Source organism: Microplitis mediator, chromosome 7 (genome assembly GCF_029852145.1).
Source record: "Microplitis mediator isolate UGA2020A chromosome 7, iyMicMedi2.1, whole genome shotgun sequence".
Lineage (NCBI taxonomy): Eukaryota > Metazoa > Arthropoda > Insecta > Hymenoptera > Braconidae > Microplitis > Microplitis mediator.
Genome location: NC_079975.1, coordinates 13,409,834 through 13,430,801, shown reverse-complemented (window position 1 = coordinate 13,430,801; position 20,968 = coordinate 13,409,834). Strand labels below are relative to the sequence as shown.

The following is a 20,968-nucleotide window of genomic DNA, read 5'->3' as shown; positions in this document are numbered from 1 at the left end:
TAAATACGATCTTCTTTTTTCTCGCGTAATTTAAATGTAATTCGAATGATATAGATAAATCTATTTATCTCAATACTTGGCAATTAAAAAGAGTTTAAACTATGAAAAGGCACAAATTCAAGTCAAAACCTATATAATGATACCATAATTTTAATAACATTAACTAATTCTATCATATAGATATGGCGGGAACAAAATTTTTATTATTCTCTTAATAATATAGATGATCAATACACCATTTATTTTTCATTTTTATGTATACATATATGTACATATCAAAATTTTTTATCTGAAATTAAATACCGAAACACACTTATGTATAAAATTGATTCACGACAAATTCATTGTTATTTTAATAGTACATATTTTTAATTTAATTTATCTAATTATAATATCTTTGTTTCTTTCATCCGTCACTTATGTAATAGAGTTAGATTAGAATTATTGTTATCATTAACTTACGAAATAATATAAGAAAACAAGTCTTGAAAAAATAATCATTAGTCAAAAACATATTTTTAAATATAAAAAAAAAAATAATTATCAATGTGCATTAAATAATCCAACCAGTCGTACAGTTTTTATACATTATATACTTTATAATTTCAGGCAGTAACACCCATCATAATGTTCTCTAATTTTTTATCACATCATATTATACACCGTTTGCCCCTAGTAACACGTGTTTGAGCAAGATTCTGCTGTAAGTATCTTGAGCAAGACCCTTAGCTGCTAGTGTCATTTTTTACGTATGTGTCTTTCACAAGATCGTATATAAAGAAACCTATGCGAAGATTTGTATATGTCTTGCTCATGGTATCATACGCAAGAATATTAAAGATATCTGAAACACGTGGAATGAAATAGTGTCTGACGCATTTCTTACACCAGTAACTTACAGTAGGTACTTACACATGGTTTGCTTAAGATCTGCTCAAGGCTCAAGGTCGACTCTAAACCTTGAGTAGACCTTGAGCAAGCCATGCGCAACTATTTTCAACTATAGTCTTCTTCCAGAATCGAGTTATAATCCGGCACAAATTTCTTGTGTAAGGCTTGCAATTTAAATCTGGTCATAAGTATCTGCAGCAAGACACATACTTAGAAAAAGACACTAGCACCTATCGATCTTGAGAGCAGACTTGCTCAAGAATTGAAAAAGATTGTTATATGGGTGGTATTAGATCCATGCAGACTAAACTTATTCTCCACGTCCTATAATTAATTCTTAAAAATTTACAAACATTTTTTGGCAGACGAACACTTATAAGAATTTCTACGTTTCCTAGGAAAACTTTTATGTTTAGAAAGAGCTAATAAATATGGTAGATCTGTTCGAGTTGAAGATACTCGCTGAGTTGGTAATGATTTCTTAAATAATCCATTAAAGAAATTTTGAAATGTAGATGCTTTGTGAATTAAATTAACATTTGCATTATTAATTCGATTACTAATTGGGTAGTTCATCATTCCTCTATGTTTTTTACGATCGTTTAACGTAAATATACTTACAACATTATTGATAAGGTCATCAATTGAGTTGCTTATTTGCTGTGGCAAATTCCGCAGGTTGTCAAGTGATTGAGTAAGTAGATCACCAGATGAAAATTCTTTAGGCGTTAAAAATTGATATATGGTTTTGAAAAATTCATTAAGATTTCGGAATACAGATTCTTTATCAGCGAAAGTATTCATTACATTATTGAGTTGATTACTTATTGGGTCATTTGTCTTTGCTATAACTCTTTTAGAATCTTGCGATATGAATATGTTTCTTACTTCACTAATAAACTTGTCAATCGATCCCCTAATTTGTTGAGGCAAATTTCGCAGATTTTCCAAGGATTGAATAAAAACATTATTAAATGAAGATTCTGCTGAAGTTGAAGGGTTAAATATATTCTTGAAAACTCCATTACTAGGATTCCAAAATGAAAATCCTCTTTGAACAGAAGTATCGATTTCATTATTAAGTTGATTACTTATTGGGTCATTTGTCTTTGCTATAACTCTTTTAGAACCTTGCGGTATGAATATGTTTCTAACTTCACTAATAAACTGGTCAATTGATTCTCTAATTTGTTGAGGCAAATTTCGCAGATTTTCCAAGGACTGAATAACAAAATTACTAGATGTAGATTTTGCTGAATTCGAAAAGTTGAATATACTCCTAACGTTATTGCTAAATTTGTCAATCGATTCTTGAATTCGTTGAGGCATATTTCTCAGATTTCCCAAAGACTCATTAAAAAAATTACTAGATTTTGCTGAATTCGAAGAGTTGAATATATTCCTAACATCACTACTAAATTTATCAATCGATTCTTGAATTCGTTGAGGCATATTTCTCAGATTTTCCAAGGCCTGATTAAAAAAATTACTAGATTTTGCTGAATTCGAAGAGTTGAATATACTCCTAACGTTATTGCTAAATTTGTCAATCGGTTCTCTAATTTGGTGAGGCAGATTTCTTAGGTTGTCCAAAGCTTGAATAAAAAAATTATTAGACGAAGATTTTGCTGACGATGAAATATTCCAAATGTTGAATAATAATCCATTTGAAGGTTTTTGAAATGAGAATTCTCTTTGAACAGGAGTGTGAGTTCCGTTATTAAGTTGACCATTAGTTGACCTATTTGTCGCCGTTATTACGTCTTTAGAATTTTGTGGTATGAATATAAGCCTGACATCTCTAATAAATTTGTCAATCGATTCTTGAATTCGTTGAGGCATATTTCTCAGATTTTCCAAGGACTGATTAAAAAAATTACTAGATTTTGCTGAATTTGAAGAGTTGAATATACTCCTAACGTCCTTACTAAATTTGTCAATCGATTCTCTAATTTGTTGAGGCATACTTTGCAGATGTTTTAAGGCTTGATTAAAAAAACTATTAGACGAAGATTTTGCTGAAGATGAAATATTCCATACATGGTTGAATAATCCACTTAAAGGTGTTTGCAATAAAAATTCTCTTTGAACAGGAGTGTGAGTTCCGTTATTAAGTTGACCATTAGTTGACCTATTTGTCGTCGTTATCACGTCTTTAGAATTTTGTGGTTTGAATATACTCCTAACATCTTTAATAAATTTGTCAATCGATTCTTGAATTCGTTGAGGTATATTTCTCAGATTTTCCAAGGACTGATTAAAAAAATTACTAGATTTTGCTGAATTCGAAGAGTTGAATATACTTCTAATGTCACTACTAAATTTATCAATCGATTCTTGAATTCGTTGAGGCATATTTCGTAGATTTTTCAAGGACTGATTAAAAAAATTACTAGATTTTGCTGAATTCGAAGAGTTGAATATACTCCTAACGTCCTTACTGAATTTGTCAATTGATTCTCTAATTTGTTGAGGCATACTTTGCAGTTTTTTTAAGGCTTGATTAAAAAAACTATTAGACGAAGATTTTGCTGACGATGAAATATTCCATACATTGTTGAATAATCCACTTAAAGGTGTTTGCAATAAAAATTCATTTTGAACAAGAGTATCAGTTCCGTTACTAAGTTGACCATTAGTTGACCTATTTGTTGTCGTTGTCACGTCTTTAGAATTTTGTGGTATGAATATACTCCTAACATCACTAATAAATTTGTCAATCGATTCTCTAATTTGTCGAGAAAAATTTTGTAGATCATTATTCAATGATTGGACTAACGGATTCTGAGGTAATACATTTTTGAACAACTCATGAAAACGATTTTGACATGAAATTTTGTCCTGAATGAAAGTATTAAATTGATTTTTTATTGAGCTGTTTGTTATCGCTTCAAGTTCTTTACACTTATGAAGGTTAATTGTGTTTGTAACATTGCTTATTAGTTTATCAATGGATTGTCTAATTCTTTGAGGCAAATTACGCAGATTATTTATTATATTACGCTGATCCATTGTGGATTTTTCCGGATAGGAAATGTTTGTTGGTACATCTGAATTATTGACAGAAGCGGATGTATTTGGTAATGTTCCATAATTTGCCAAAAATAAATTTCTAAATATCTGAATCGCATTACTGAATGGATTATTTCTTGATATTATGTTTTCCGGCCATAAAGTAAAATTCATCACATTATTTTTTATATTTTCTAAGCCAGCAATTATTGGACAGCTATTATTTACAACTGTTAAATTTCCATTTAGATGATTCAAAGGATTAATTATTAATTGAAATAATTTAAAGTAATTGTCTTTTAATTGAGCACAACTGTTGCGGATAATTTCTATGTTTTCAGTTGTTATTTCCTCTACTTTATTGCATTCATCGACGATACTATCAAGCCATCGTCTGATATTGTTAACTGTATTTTCGAAGTAAGGACGAATATCTGGGATACCGCATGGTTGTTTGTTCAAATCAAGACCCAAGACATTGCTATTTTTTTGGGCAGATATTTCCGTTGGAAAATTTGTTACTTGTATGACTTGTAACGTTAAGTCATCGTCGATTATTGTATCATTCTTAACTAAATTTGATGTCGCATTAATACTTCGATCTTGTCTTTTCAAATCAATCTGGAAAATTAAAATTTTTAATATTATAATGAGTTTACGATTAAAAATTAGAACATAAAACTAATTTTTTATACTTTGTTAAGAAATAATACTAACATTATCGATATTATTACTTTTAGTTATTTGTTCAGTAAAATTTTTCAACACTTTATCTTCATTATTCTTGATCACATCACTACTAGGAAATGTTTGACATGTTGCCAACAAATAACCAACGATGATTACTTTCACGAAGATACCTTCCGTTGTTTTCATTGTTGACACTCTGATTTTTGTATCTACTCTGAATAAAATTCGGAACACTTTCTTATATAACGGTTAGTGGAAATTGTTTAGAGAAATTGTATACGTACTTCAAGAAGATTATAATATCATTTGGATAATTGAGGTGATTATTATCTTATCGTTGATTTATGTTTATTGTAACATTTACAAATATAGTATTATTATTGCATTCTATAAGATATTAAATTATTTTAATTCCGTTATTATGTTTAATTTTTCTTATCATTAACGGAAAAAAGATAATACATTTCATTACAAAATTCTGATATTTGTTTCAATTTATGTAATTACCGTTTTTTTTTATCTTTGACTAAGAAGGTAGGGAAAGGGGTAGCAAAGCGGGGTACTTAAGGAAATACTAAGGTTTTGAGGACTCAAATACGCTAAATATTTTTGTTTTGAATGATATTCAAAGTAAATAAACAAAAATTTCAATTGCCGTTAAAACAAAAAAATTTCTGCATATTAAATAAAATTGATTAAATTAAATTTTTTTGTAAGTAATTTACATAAAGAAAAATTAAGTTTTACACAATTATTCAATGCAAAGGAAGAAAAAAAAATATTATTGGTTTTTATCATAAAACAAAAGCCACCCTGTTTAGAAAATCTCATAGAATCCAATAGATTCTCATAAATTCCCATATAGATTTTATGAGAATGAATGAGTTCTATGAGAAGTGCTATAGTTATAAGTATAGGGCCTTATACATACAGCTATAAGAATCTATCGGATTTTTTAAGCAGGGCATTGACATTTATCGACTGTCACTCGATTTTTGAAAAAGTTTAACAAAAAATATTCAAAATAATACTCAATTATATTTACAAAAATGATTATGGAATGTTTAATAAATATTTAAAAAATAACATTTTTTTTTAACTTCCCGCTGAGAAAATCGATGATTTTCAAAAATTCCGGGAAGTTATTGTTTTCACCCCGATTTTCGGAAATCGAGTTTTCATCAGATGTCGACGTTTTGAGGTCCTAGGAAGCTATTCTGACTATTTTCAGAATGACGTCCGAGTGTCTGTATGTATGTGTGTGAATGGTCTACAACTTTTTAACTAATTAACCGATTTGAATGGTTGAGGTGGCAATCGAAAGAGCTTCCCATACAAAAAAAAAGAATTGGCCCATTGCTGGGTCATGAATGGCTGCCAATTTTCAAGCATCGGCCAAAGATCGGCTAAATATCGGATGATAACGGTATGCCAAGCATGGCAGTCGCAAGCGTTGGCCAATCGTGGCAATCAATCATCGGCCAAAGCTTGGTATCAAGAGCACTCGATCAAACCGATGGCCAACGAATGGCGGTTAATTGTGCGCCGTTTTTATAAGCAAAAAGACGGCGGCCAACGATTCACCATGCACGGGCCAGTAAAGTTAGCTATTTATTGGCCAATCATTGCAAACCAGGCATCGGCCGATCTATGGAAAAATTTCGAAGCTCGGCGACTTTGTATGGGCAGGCTCAAAAGTTTCGTTTAGATGCCAAAATAGGCCTCTGAAAATATGAGCCCTTTTAATATTAATATTAAGCTTGTCCGCATCGCACTTTTCGATTTCCCATAAAAATAACACAGGAAAAAAATTTTTTTTTCTTCTTATTTTTGAAACTAATGAACCATAAATTGAAGTGTAATGTCCATCAAATATTTTTGTAGAGAATCAAACGCTCTACAAAGAAAATCTCTTATCATTTTTTGATAAATCCATCTGTTCGAAAGTTATTGGAGCTGGAAGTCAAATCTACAGTAAATTTCGAGATCTTTTTACTTTTCCAACAAAACTATCCGACTTATCAAAAAATGTCGTAGGACCTTTTTTGTAGACAATTTTATTCCCTACAAATTATTTGTTGCAAAGTTCATTCAAATTCCGCATTTTTTTCTAGTTATTTATATTTTAACGTTAAGTTCTCAGAATCGATTAGAAGACTATAATTTTTATGAGCTTAGCATGAAAATAAAAATAACTAAAAAACAACGCGGAATTCGAATGAACTTTATTGAAAATAATTTGTAGGAAATTAAATTGTATACAAAAAAGGTTCTACGAAATTTTTTGATAAGTCTGATAGTTTTGCTGGAAAAGTAAAAAGATCTCAAAATTTACTGTAGATTTGACTTCCAGCTCCAATAACTTTCGAACAGATGGATTTATCAAAAAATGATAAGAGATTTTCTTTGTAGAGCGTTGAATTCTCTACAAAAATATTTGATGGACATTACACTGCAATTTATGGTTCATTAGTTTCAAAAATGAGAAGAAAAAAAAATTTTTTTCCTGTGTTATTTTTATGGGAAATTATTGGGAAAAGTGCGATGCGGACAAGTTTAATATTAATATTAAGGGCTCATATTTTCAGAGGCCTATTTTGGCATCTAAACGAAACTTTTGAGCCCGGTTCCGAGAAAAAAAAATTTTTTTGTTTTTTTTGAAACGCCCTAGCGTAAATTATGATTTGCAATTAATAATTATAAACAATAACTATAAATACTATTTATTATTTTCACTCATTTTTATTAAACTTAATCACAAAGTCAGAACTGTCATTTACGGAAAGAAAACTAAGGGTTTAAAATTACTATTGAATAAATGGCAAGTACTAGAATTGAAATTGCGAATGCCTTCGATACGCGGACAGAAACATTATTAGTTTCTTCCCGAGGGACGAAACACATGTTTCTGCTCAAGCGCGAAAGCTGAGGGTGCTTTATGATCGCTCTAAATTTTTGAAAACTAGACATGCCGTATTGATTTACCAGTAATATTTTTTATTTGTAACTTATATTATTGAAATCATATAGGGAAGGATTTTATAAGAACTAAAAAATGATGTATTATTTAATTGTACAAATTATTATGGTAAAAACATATTAAAATTCATTAATAAAATTTGTTTGCTGATAATTTTGTTTATTGTAAGATAATTAGTAATAAATATATAATTATAGAAATGACATATCCTCTTTGTAAATGAAAATAAATAATATTATTACATAAATCGTTATATTTAATCATAATGACAGTTGTTTATACTATTTGATGAGATACCATTTCATTTAATATTTGTGGATTACAAGCAAAATCTTGACTGGATAGGTTCCATATTACTGTGTGATAACTATAAGGTGATTTATGGGAAACACCTCGATAAAGATAATTAAATACTATAGGACCAAAATCATCAGAAGGCACTCCGACAAGATAAACATCATTAGTAATATTGATAATTATTATATCACCAGCTTGAGGATTACGATCATTAAAAATGGTCTTGACAGTGGATCTTTCCAGGCGAACTTTGACATTTAACAAATCTAAATTCGACAAACTTGCCGTGTATGTATTTTCAGTTTTTGTATTTGAAGAGTGAGTATTAAAGCTGGGTGTCAGTAAATAACTCTCTAAATTATGATTCCTTCCATTAGAAGACATTCCCATAGACACTTGATCAATAATGCTTTGTCCTGAACAGGAAGGAGAAATTCCCGATGTTAATTGGAAATTTTTAGTATGCTCGGTTTTAGGCAAAATAGAAGTTACTTGAGTAGACATTCCATTAGCCGTTTGAGTATTTCTCAAAGGTGATTGAGAAATCATTTCGAATATTTTAGAAAAATCAAAATTAGAAGCTGAGTACTGAGGTTGAACAGGTATGATTTTTTGTTGACAGGAAGAATCTGGCATTGGAAAAGATGGATGAATTTTAAAATTTGAATAAGCTTCTTTTGTCTGCCCCTGCATTTGTGTTGTCATTCTGACTGCAGTCATCACGTCATTTATAATTCCAGGAAATTGATTCATAAAATTAGATAATTCACGTAACGTCTGAATTTGATTAGTTAATGAAACGTCATCATTACAATTATTTATAGTTGAACTTGTATGTTTTTTAAACAGTGATGGATACTTAATTGTTTTCTGTGATGACATGCATGGCATTGACAAAGATTTGAATTTAGATGGTACAAGAAGTTCAAGATATTTTTCTATTTTTGATAATCTTTGGGTCGTCTCATCTTCAGAATGTTTCATACATGGCTTCAAAAACCCAAGAAAACTCAGTAGATGTTCCTTAATCGTTTCCAAGCAACCACTGACGTCAACATCTGGATATTCATACCGTTCGGACTCGGATTTATGTGATTGAAAGATATTACCGAAGAAATCAAAAAACCCAGAAAGATCCTTTTGAGTTTTAGCACAACTTTCAGAAGTTATTTCCACGACTTCAGTTAATCCCGGTCTTAAAATTGCTTGATTTTTTATATTGTCTAGAGCTAATGGCATGATATCCATCAGATCTTTCATTCGCGTGAAAAGTTCTTCTACAATGATACTAAATTGTGAAACAAAGTTTGACGTTCCACCATTTTCTTCACAAGTATTTACAATCGCGTAGGTTTTCTGTGGAGATGAATGTTTTGAAAATGGACAGCCTGATACTCGAGAGCTTGATGATCTTGAACTTTTTGATTTACTAAACGGACATTCAACTTTACGAGTTGGCCGTTTCAAATTGTCCTGGAAAATACAAAAATATTTGAATATTGATTTGATAATAGAAAAATTATATAATATAATTTATTTCTATACCTGTGAATTTGAATCAACAGTTTGCTCTTCAATTTGATGTAGTGTTACAGCATTTTCGACACCTTCATGGTTTTGATTTTGCCGTACATCTGGATATGAAAACGCCTGACAAAATAATATCAATAGAGCAACCACCGTTAATAAATTTTTATTAATATTCATGATGAATGCTTTTAGAGACTGTACTGAGACATTCAATTACCCGTTTTTATATAACCCTACACAGGAAGTGTTTGAAAACACTAAATCCACTAATCATAAAAAAAAAAATTCCGTCAACATAATTGCTTGTATCTTAATTATCCGGGCTAAGATTTGTGTTCATTCGTAAACAATTTAGTTTTTTTCATAACATATAAAGTAAAATTTGTAAATTCTTTATCTTTTAGAATTCGCTTCCGTGTGTGTATATACTGTTAGCGTGGATAAAGGAAGTATTGAAGTTACATTTGTAATATGATTTCGTCAGCTCAGTATCAAATAAAAGTTTATTTTGATAAATATGAGATACAACAGTCTCCGGAAAAAATTCCAATGAGAATAATGATCAGTATGGTATATATATCATTCTGGCATATATTTGCTTCAAAAACAAAATTTATTTATTTATTTAATAATGCTTATAGAAAAAGAATTTGCCCATACAGCATAGAGAGAAAAAGAGAGAGAATACACAATTTTAACATACATAGAAACAGCAGTATAAGAAAATGAAAAACTAGTTATATATAAAAAGAATTCACCTATTGCTTTACAATCTGCAACGTTGCAGAATTTGTACAAATTATTCACGAACTTTCAAGCATTCAATAACATAGTTGCCAATAGAATTAAAGTGCTTATAGTTTTAAAGGCTCGGCCGCACCTAACGAAATCTCGAATTTAAGAATTCTAATTACTTTTTGAATATTTATAGGACTTGGATGATGAAAATCTTCCGAGGAAGTTGGTCTTCTGCTTTTCGTCGGAAGCTAAAAAAATTGCTGTTATGGTAATTATTTAAAAAATAATTAGAATTCTTAAATTCAAGATTTCATTAGGTGCGGCCCAGCCTTAACGTTCATTATATCACCCTCTAAGTGACCTGTAGCTAACAGCCAGTCCCTAAGTGGGAAGACGTAATAATCAGCAGTCGAGTGGGACAGAAAATGATCCAGAGAAGCCGGTTTCCCGGAAAAGCAAGATGGACACACCACTTTCGGGAAAAATTGACGATTTTTTTGCCAGAACTCAGGTTGCACACATATGAGTTGGCCAATTTTTTTTGGGTTCTTATTCTATTATACAGTTTAGGAACTTTCAACTTAATATCGGACTACGTGAAATTCGTATTAGTATTCGTTACCCGAAGCTGATAAGTTATTGATTGTATGCACGACTACCAGTCTTGTTGCTTAGCTAAATATTTTTTACCCGAAAAATTGACTATATAATAATTAATAATCGAGAATTAGTCGAGTACGGCCCAGCTTTAGGTCAGAGCAAGAAAATAGATATGACGTTTTTCTTTGAAGAGTAACGTTAAACAACTTTTTATTTAATTTAATTAACCAATGAAAATTATAAACCTCAAAGGGAAAGTCTATAGCGTTTTCTAAAATCTTAACAAAGTGCTAAAAATTTCGTCTTTTCAAAAATTTTGATCATTTGTGAAGTCAAATGTTTTCAAATTCTTATTGAGTGTATGAGTGTAGCGTATAAGAGTAAAAAAATGATACCATTTATTTTTTAAAATATGGGGACTAGCATGTGTGTTATTTCACCTGGAGTCTCAAAATTTAATTTTAGCTGTAATTAATAATAATGAAAAGTTTATTAAAAACTGATTGAAATACATTAGAAAATTCATAAAATTTGAAGTAACTGCAAAACATTGAAGAACCTAAAATATTTTAAGCCATTTATACATATCCCTCGCGGTCCTGCAACCACCGTGGAACCACCGTGGATCCACGGTGAAACCACCACATCGTGGACCCACCGTGGAACCACTGTGGATCCACCGTGGTTTCGTGACATTTCACCACAGTTAATCCACAGTGGATCCTCAGTGTATCCACGGTGAATCCACAGTGAATCCACGACAAAACCACGGTGGATCCACAGTGAATCCACGACAAAACCACGGTGGATCCACAGTGGATCCACAGTAGACCCATTGTGGATTCACCGTGGTTTTTCCGTGGATCCGCCGTGGATCCACCGTGGTTTTTCCGTGGTTTTACCGTGGTTTGACGCGAGATCTTGACATGAATTTTTCAGTTGAAATAGTGATAAATGAAGACGTTTCTAAAAATCTAACTCAAGTAAAAAAATTTTTCCGTAGTTTTACCGGATGAAAACGTAAAATGAATTTTTGTACGCGTGTAATTCAAATGGAAAAATAGAAATTCATTGAATCTCATTAAGAACTGAGATATAAAGCTGTGCTTTAAAGGGAATTTTTTTTTGTCTAAAAGCAGTTTTTTCTTTGGACCCCTCTAGTATGTATAAATAATAGTGATACTTTACATAATTTTTTTATCGACTTAATTAACCTAAAATATGATGCAGCAATCATAAGACTTTTTTTTTGTCCAACTTTCTGTAAATAATAATTAACGTTACCTCGTTGATTTTCAACAACCTCACGAATAAAATTATCTATAACATTGTTTTGGAGTGATAACTTTTACGTAATTTTATTGATCAATTCCTGAAAACTAACTAGTAATTTTATTCAAACACGATATCAAATGTTGCAAAGCATGTAATAATTAGCTGATTTGCTCAAAAAATTCTGTGGACGAAGTCTTTCGAAATTCAAAAAATTTTTATCCCAATTTTCTTTTTAATTATGTATTTGTTAATTAACAAAATTTGTAAAAATGAAAGTAAACAATAAAACCTCGATAATTCTTAAGATAAGATTAAAGTACTCAAAGTCAATTTTGTTCTCCATTAAGCAATAAACAATTTCAGTTTTGTTTCAATGCTTCAGCTCAATTTTTTTCTGAACAATGAGAGAAATTATTCGGAAAAAAGAGATATTCTTGTGTTTGAAGAGTTAGTATCTTAATAACTAAAAGTTATATTGACATTAAATTTATTTGTATGTTGTTATATAAATAATCATATAAAAGTCAATAAATAATTGAGCTGGAACATTAAAAAAAATTTTCTCAAAATCTTTTTATAAACATTCACTTAAAACTAAATAAATAAATGATCAAGAGTTTAAAATTATAGCTTAATTTATTTATTGTTTCATGATCAACAATAAAGACTTGAAGGGTCATGGTCGTAACTTCGATAGTTTATAAGTTATAATAATTAATAGAATGAGAAACACGGAAGAAAACTGCAAGTTCGAAACATGAGAACTTTATAAATTATAGAAAAAATATAAAAAAATTTTTTTTCTTAAAAAATCACACATGACCGTTTTTGTATATTTCTATAGTATTTAAAAAAAATATAATTTTTTTAAATTTAAAAATCATAAATAATCAACAGTTAAAAAAAAATAACATGAATATTTTTTTTACATTTTAATAAATATAAAAAACTCCAAATAACACTTTTCACAGCTGCACAAATTTTCTACAGGAAGTTTTAATACACGAAAAAAATTCCTCTGCGGCAATTAAATTGGTTTTGTTAAATTCTATTAAACTAAAATTGATTTGGGACAACTAAATTTTATTACGTTAACATGATCTATTTTCTCAATTTTTAATAAATGATTTAATAGACTCTATTTGGTTGACATTAATAATTCTCTCTCTAAGATAATAAAATCATTTGGTTAAGTTAAGAAAATATTTATTTAATAGACAAATAAATTATTTTACAGTGCCAACAACCCCAAATATTAAAGCAATATATTATTATATCAACTCTAATAAATATTACTTAGACACAAAAAAATATATCCATTTAGAATAAATATATATATATATATATATATATATATATATATATATATATATATATTTGTTCGAGATTAATGAATATATATTTAATCCTAATGATTATTGATTTAAAAAGTTATGATGCTAGGCAGCAGCAGCGGAAGTAGTTCTGTGCTCACCACTAGATCGCGCCCACCTTTTGTAGTGTCCCTGGTAAGATACTTATTTCAGAAGTTATAAATTCTGATCTTGAAGCAATCATGGAATGCGTTACTCGCTGAATGTTAGAAGAGAGATAATAATCCATTTTTGATAGTAATACAGGGGTATCTTGTATTACACTATGACATTAATGTTTTCTTGAACTATTTTTGTCAAAGTACAAAAAATAAATTTTGAGGTGAGACCAAAATATACATACGCGCTTTCGCGATAAGGCATGTGAAAGTCGGTCTTCGGTCACTTACTATCAACCCAGCAAAGATAAATCTAGTTTATAGTAAATTTAATTTTTTAAGACTTATAGCTTTACATCGTAATTCAATTGTAGTTTCACTCTCGAATTTTTCATTTGTTTTATTTGATAGTTGGTAAAATCTATTTTTAGTTAGTGCTTATGTATTAAACGGTATAACTATACCATAAAAGTACGTTGAAAACGTACTGCAAACACGACAAAAAAAACCATAAAACCACTATGAATCCACCGTGGTTTTACCGTGGATCCACCGTGGATTTATAGTGGGTTTATAGTGATTTCACCTTGGATCCACGGTAGTTTCACCGTGGATCCACGGTGGTTTCACCGTGGAACCACGGTGGATAAATGTCACAAAACCACGGTGGATCCACCGTGGATTTATTATGGTTTCAAGACCGCGAGGGTAAATATAATCTCGAGTTTTTGATTTCACGGTTCAAACTTTTTTTGACTTCTCCAGTCAAAAATCAAATTCAGATTTGAGTCTCAAAGTTCTCAATGAGGTTTTTGAGGATTATTTATTTATTATTATTTACGCCTTCGGCAGTTTTACAATATAAATCAAATTATAAGTGTAAAGTGTTATGCTAAATTAATACTCCCGATAAAAAAAGATTTTATACAATTATATATAGACTATATATAATTGGATAGAAAAAATGGCCCGATCCAATTGTATAGAAATTGTATACAATTCTATACAAATTGTATACAATTCTATACAAATTGTATACAATTCTATATAATTATATACAATTCTATATATTGCAATTATATAGAATTGTATATAATTATATAGAATTGTATATAAGTTGTATGAAATTGTATGTAATCATATAGACTTGTATACAATTTGTATAGAATTGTATACAATTTCTATACAGCTGTATACAATTGGATCGGGCCATTTTTTGTATATAATTTTATACAATTGTATAAAATCTTTTTTTATCGGGCTCTTTATAATATCCTAAGAATAATTATTAATATTTGTATTCGGTAAAACAAACGAATACAAAAAATAATTAAAAAACAGAAACAACAATAATATTGTAAACGACATGATCACTAATTGTCATCAGAAATATCAGTTTAAAATTAACTCTTTTGGCCTCTCTTTTGATTCTTTCCATAGTCACCCCATAGAGATCCACCTCCGCAGCATATTCATTAATAACTTTGGATATCTTAAATATCGGGGATTGATTTAGAATTTTGAGATCAACAACAGTATAGAAAGTTATCCTAGTTTAGTCCTCAAAGTAGTAGTTACGACCAATTTTACCACTTTGAGGACTAAACTGGAATAACATAATCTGGATTAGAGCCTAAAAATACTAAAAACATAAAGGAACAATTTTATCCGCATTTGAACCTCAAAAGTCTCATTCGACGTATTCTCTCTCCTCCCTTTTTCTATCTAAAATTTTTCAAAGTCCGAAGTATAACTATTTATCCGTTGAGGATTTTGAGATCTTACTTGTAATTTAAAATCGATAAATTATTCGCATTTAGACCTCATAGTTCTCATTGAGGATTTTGAGTACTAAAGTAGAGTTACTTTCTGGGCGGCAAATAAAACATCAAAGGAATTGAGGCTTTTGAGGATTCAACTAGAATTTGTTTTTTGACTCGGGTTTCCGTAATGGAAATTGAAAATTTTTTATGTATATAAGAAAAGTTTTGATTTCAAATCTATTTTCGAAAATCTAGTTTTCAACAGATATCAACATTTTCAAATCCTAGAAACCTATTCTATTTATTTTAACAATTATATCCAAGTCGTTTATGGACAGCAAAAAAATATTGTGTTAAAATCAACGTAATCTGTGTGTTAGAAAAACTCCACACAATATTTGTGTTCAATTTAAACACTAAATTTGTGTAAAAATTTAAACACTAAATTCGGGTAATGCAAGTAAACTTAACACTTTTTCAATGTCGGTTAAGACACAAAAAATATGTTAACTTTTACATTTTATTTTTGTACTATGAATATTCATTAAATATAATTTAGGGGAACGGGGAAGGGGGTAGGGTAGGCAAAACGGGGTACCCCCAAAATTTTATGAAAAAAAAAAAATTTTTTTTTTTCGTCTGATTACTATAAATCCGATATATTTGCGTATTTTTAGCCCTACGCATGACATCTAAGGCAAAATGGACCAGCCGGAAATTCTGAAATCATGATTCTTTGATATTTTTCTCGTCAAATTAAAAAAAATTAAATATCTTAATCCATTTTTCGGCTGATTTTCTACAGCTGGGGCAAATTCGGCCACTAAAAATATTCGAAAATAATATTTTATTTTTTAATTGATAAAATTTTTTAAGTAGTGCCGAATAATCTGTAATTAAAAAAATCAAAAAACACGTTTTTTGGGTTCAAAATAATGACAAATACGAAATATAGAATTGTTTTTTTTTATTAAATAACAATTAGTAATTAAGCTAATCGAGGGGAAACGATTTATTACACCTAAAAAAATTTTTTTTGAGTATTATAGAACCAAAAATAGTTGTCAAGAAAAAGAAATACATTCTTAATGATGAAAACAATTAAAAAAAAAAAAAAAAAAAAAAAAAATTCTCATTTTTTGGAAAGAGGCCTCTCTGCCCCACAAAAAATTTTTTTTTTTGCCTCCGCATCCACCAATGATGTGAAATGTAATTTTTCTATATGTATATTACATATAAAAAATTTAATTTAATGAAATTTGATCAATTTTCAGAAATTTTTTTTTTTCCAACTTTTTTTAAGGGTACCCCTTTTTGCCCGCCAAAAATAAAAATTTTATTTTGCAACGGCAGCAAAAAATTTTGTCTATTTACCTTGAATGCCATTAAAAACAAAAAGATTTAGCGTATTTTAGTCCTCTAAAACTTAGTATTTCCTTAGGTACCCCCTTTTGCCCCCCCCTTCCCCTATATATTGTTTTGAGGCTATCAAAAGTGATAACAATATTATTTTAATATTGAACTATTTCTAAACAGTAAACTATATTTATATTAGTCAAGATTTTAATAATAATTTTTACATTACATAAAACAATTCAAAATTATAACGAAATCCTTTTGATTTTAATTTGATAAACATTCCAGCTTTTAGTAAGTGGTAAATTTATTAAATTTATAATAAAAATTTTAAGTTAAATTGACATTTATAAAGTGTCAGTTTTGCTTTCATTCATCTAATAGTAGATCGATTTAAAATTTTAAAGCGAAATTTGTTTATTTAACACAGATACACAATATTTTTTACTCTGTGTATTTGTTATTTTATTAAACTAGTTTATATAAGATCATATATAACCTTTTCTTCTTGGAATTAATCTCCTTTAATTACAAACATAAGTATATCTATAAAAACATATAAATATCAATCATATTTGATTCAGAATAAACTCATAATTATGTATACAAATCGTTTTATATCTGTTCTTTCATAAGTATATGTAAATATACAATCGAGCTATAGGTCACTTTTCAGATCTGATTAGAGATAACATGTATCAGAAATCGTCTGTATCACGATACATTTAATATTTAACAAATGATAAAAATGCTTGATACAGAAAACAAAGAAAATTTAAAGGTCTGAATGTACGACATTGTAAATTAAAAAAAAAATAAGTATACTTCCGTACATTATAGATATAATTTTCTAATTTATTATGACTATCATGAGTTGAGTAAGAAATCAATGGCTTAATTTCAAACTGTTTATTTATTGAGAATAATTCGAACAAAGAGAATTATGATGGTTTATATTTATACTATATGTTGTGAAGCTTGATAATTTCATAACTGTAAATAAACGATTTGTACCGTCACAATATTTTATTACTTAATTTAAATTGAATAATCTTAAAGTCTATATACTTAAAATTCAAGTTTTCAATGTTTTATTAATGGAAAAATAAAAAAATATATAAAGAGTATTTTGTCTTTAATAATAGATGGCTACAGCCTAAGAGATCATCAAGGAACACCATGTGGTATGAAATTTTTAATCGTTTTTTGCTTCTAAAGACTACTTGCTTGAACGCCAAACTTTATGAGCCGTTGACAGGCATACTTTAGAATCTAAGATAGAGAGAGTAGTAAGTAAACGATAAATTTATCAAACCGCCGTTATGCGTCAGAACCCTTAAAACAAGTCAACTCCCTTGGATTCTGACAGCTTGAAATTTTTCAAGCAATATTGGTTCTCTCTTGCTCTCTATCATCTAAATAAATTACCATGGTAAAGAGTGCACTCTTTTGTGTTTTGACATATTTTTGTAAGCAAACTAAAACTATAATTTACATTTCGTGATATATTACTTTATCGTTTATTTTTTTATATTATTCTTTAATCTAAAAAAAATGTTGATAGATTGTGGACTTATTTATTTACAATATACTCAAAGAAATAATAAAAAAAAAATTCTATGGTGATGTATTTAATTTACAAACAAAGAAAAACTAACTATTACGCTGATATTTCTTATATTTGACTGTCCTATTAAACAAACTTATGTAGGCTCATATGGGAATCCTTAGAAATTCCCATATGAGTATATAAAAAACTATAGAATTACACAAGAATCCATGGGGATCAACATACTCACAGACAAAAAATACATATAGAAATTTGAATATCTGGATTCCCATGTTATAAATCCGTAGAGGAACCTGGATATCTGGATTTCTATGAAAAAATTTAATATACATGGTAACCCTTGTATGTCCACATAGGAATCTAAACTAGGTCCCTATATGGATTTTTGCATGCTTTGATTTCTCATGGAAAATAATTTTTAGAATTCATATAGAAACCCATACTAGATTCCCGTTAGGATTTATGATACTGTGAATTCTCATGGGAAACCACGTAAGAATCTATATAAGAACCTATGCTGCATTCCTATAGGAAACTATATAGGAATTTATCCGAAAATACCATTTAGGAATTTATATGGGAATCTAAGCTGGATTCCGACGTGGATTTTTTTGATAGGGTATACACTGATATAACTGGTGAACAATGACTAAAGCTCTATAAAAAAATCACTGCTTGTGTCCGTTATATTTTTTAAATATCGAAATATAAGCATGTTACGGCATATTATAATAATCTACGATGGCTAACTTTAATAAAATTGAGGCGGGAATTTTTCCTTTGTTGTTTAGTTTACAAAATATTATATTTAAATCAAAAGTCACTATTTATGGAAGATTGTGTGCGTTAGAAACTCGTTTTCGCAGAAATGATATCCGTCGAGATCATCTGATGCTATCAAGTTGCCACAGCACGAAATGCGACAAATCGTTCTTAATTAGTGCAATTAGAATATGAAATGAGTTACCGATAGATTATTTCTTAAATCGAATGATAGCTAATTAAGATGATGAATGGAATAATTATACTAATCTTCTTATTTTTTGTATCTATTATTTAACTACTATATATGGGGCATTCCACGCTAAATCGACCACTTTTGACCCCGACCCCACTAGATTTGCCGGAAAATTTTTTTTCCTTTTCTACCCTATTAAAATCATTTTACAGGAAATTAACAAATTTTTTTACTCAACCCAAAAAAAGTTATGAGTTTTTCAAAAATAAGGCTTTTATTTTTCCAAATAGCTATAACTTCTTCAAAAATTGACTAATTGGGACGTTTTTTTTTTCAAAATTTTTCTCTTCAAATGTATTTTTCAGAAAAAAATACAAAAAAATTAAAAAATATTAAACTCTATAAAATTTTCGGCTTTTTCGAGAGAAACCATAATTTTTTTAAAGTTCGCCATTTTTTATTTTATTTTTTATTTCCTAAAAAAAAAGTTCAATTTACTCTGCGATTTTTCCCGCCAATTCCAGAGTGGGCGGACTTTTTCTTCTATTTTTTTTTTTATCAATTGAAAAAAAAAATTTTGCCCAGTTGGGCTTATTTTACAAAATATCACTCTGGAAATTTTTGAGGATTTATAGACGACTTCAGTGTTTAACAAATTGAAATGAAGAAATTAATTGGAAGTGGTAATCCCCAAAAAAATTTGGATTTTTTTCAAAAAATAGAAAAAAAAAATAGAAGATACATATAAATAATTTTACTGTGATTTTTTTCAAAAATTACACCTGCAATTAAAGAGAATGAAAAATAAAATTTCCATTTGGTGTATTTTTGACCAAGTTACAGGCTTTTGAAATAGCGATGTGTGTTAGATTTATTTTTCGAAAGTCTGTGACTTTCGAAATCAACCAAATGGTCAAAAATAAACCAAATGGCAATTTTATTTTTCATTCTCTTTAATTGCAGGTGTAATTTTTGAAAAAAATTACAGTAAAATTATTTATATGTATCTTCTATTTTTTTTTCAATTTTTTGAAAAAAATCCAAATTTTTGTGAGGATTACCACTTTCAATTGATTTCTTCATTTCAATTTGTCAAACACTGAAGTCGTCTATAAATCCTCAAAAATTTCCAGAGTGATATTTTGTAAAATAAGCCCAACTGGGCAAAATTTTTTTTTCAATTGATAAAAAAAAAAATAGAAGAAAAAGTCTGCCCACTCTGGAATTGGCGGAAAAAATCGCAGAGTAAATTGAACTTTTTTTTTAGGAAATAAAAAATAAAATAAAAAATGGCGAACTTTAAAAAAATTATGGTTTCTCTCAAAAATGCCGAAAATTTTATAGAGTTTAATATTTTTTAATTTTTTTGTATTTTTTTTTGAAAAATAAATTTGAATAGAAAAATTTTGAAAAAAATCTGTCTATCGGTTGACCCTGCGGGCCAGCCCCAAAACTTCCCGCTGTTTTCGAGCTCCTCGAGCTCGAAAACATTGTTGTGGATACATTTTCGAGCTCTTCGAGCTCGAAAATACTTTAATGTGCCATTGTTTAAAAAAAAACCGATTTTAGCATTTCTTTCTCCCACGATATCTCAGGAATTAATTGACCGATTTTGATGGTTGAGGCGGCAATCGACGTATTTTATTGAGTTCTCGAGCTGATTAGATTTTGAAGTTGATCGTATAAGTCGTTTCTGAGAAATCAATAAAAAACTAAAATAAAAAAAAAATTTTAATTCTTATTCTTTGTATAACTTGTAAACTACATGACCGATTTACCCCAAAATCTAATCAAGACTAAGTTTTGGTGAGCTCTTTCGATCGCCACCAAGTACGTT

General features: G+C 29.1%; 2 protein-coding genes across 2 annotated transcripts; both read right to left on the bottom strand.

Moving 5' to 3' along the window:
• Positions 1-324: 324 nt before the first annotated feature.
• Positions 325-4,822, bottom strand: LOC130670968 (MATH and LRR domain-containing protein PFE0570w-like). Its single transcript, XM_057474613.1, has 2 exons — positions 4,621-4,822; positions 325-4,524 (listed from the first exon to the last, which is right to left on the bottom strand). The coding sequence occupies exons 1-2, from the start codon at positions 4,777-4,779 to the stop codon at positions 1,237-1,239; spliced, it is 3,447 nt and encodes a 1,148-aa protein (XP_057330596.1). The 5' UTR covers positions 4,780-4,822; the 3' UTR covers positions 325-1,236.
• A 2,872-nt stretch (positions 4,823-7,694) lies between these two features.
• Positions 7,695-9,610, bottom strand: LOC130671800 (uncharacterized). The gene is made up of 2 exons (XM_057475878.1): positions 9,416-9,610; positions 7,695-9,343 (listed from the first exon to the last, which is right to left on the bottom strand). Exons 1-2 carry the CDS (start codon positions 9,575-9,577, stop codon positions 7,850-7,852), a joined length of 1,656 nt encoding a protein of 551 aa, XP_057331861.1. The 5' UTR covers positions 9,578-9,610; the 3' UTR covers positions 7,695-7,849.
• Positions 9,611-20,968: the final 11,358 nt, after the last annotated feature.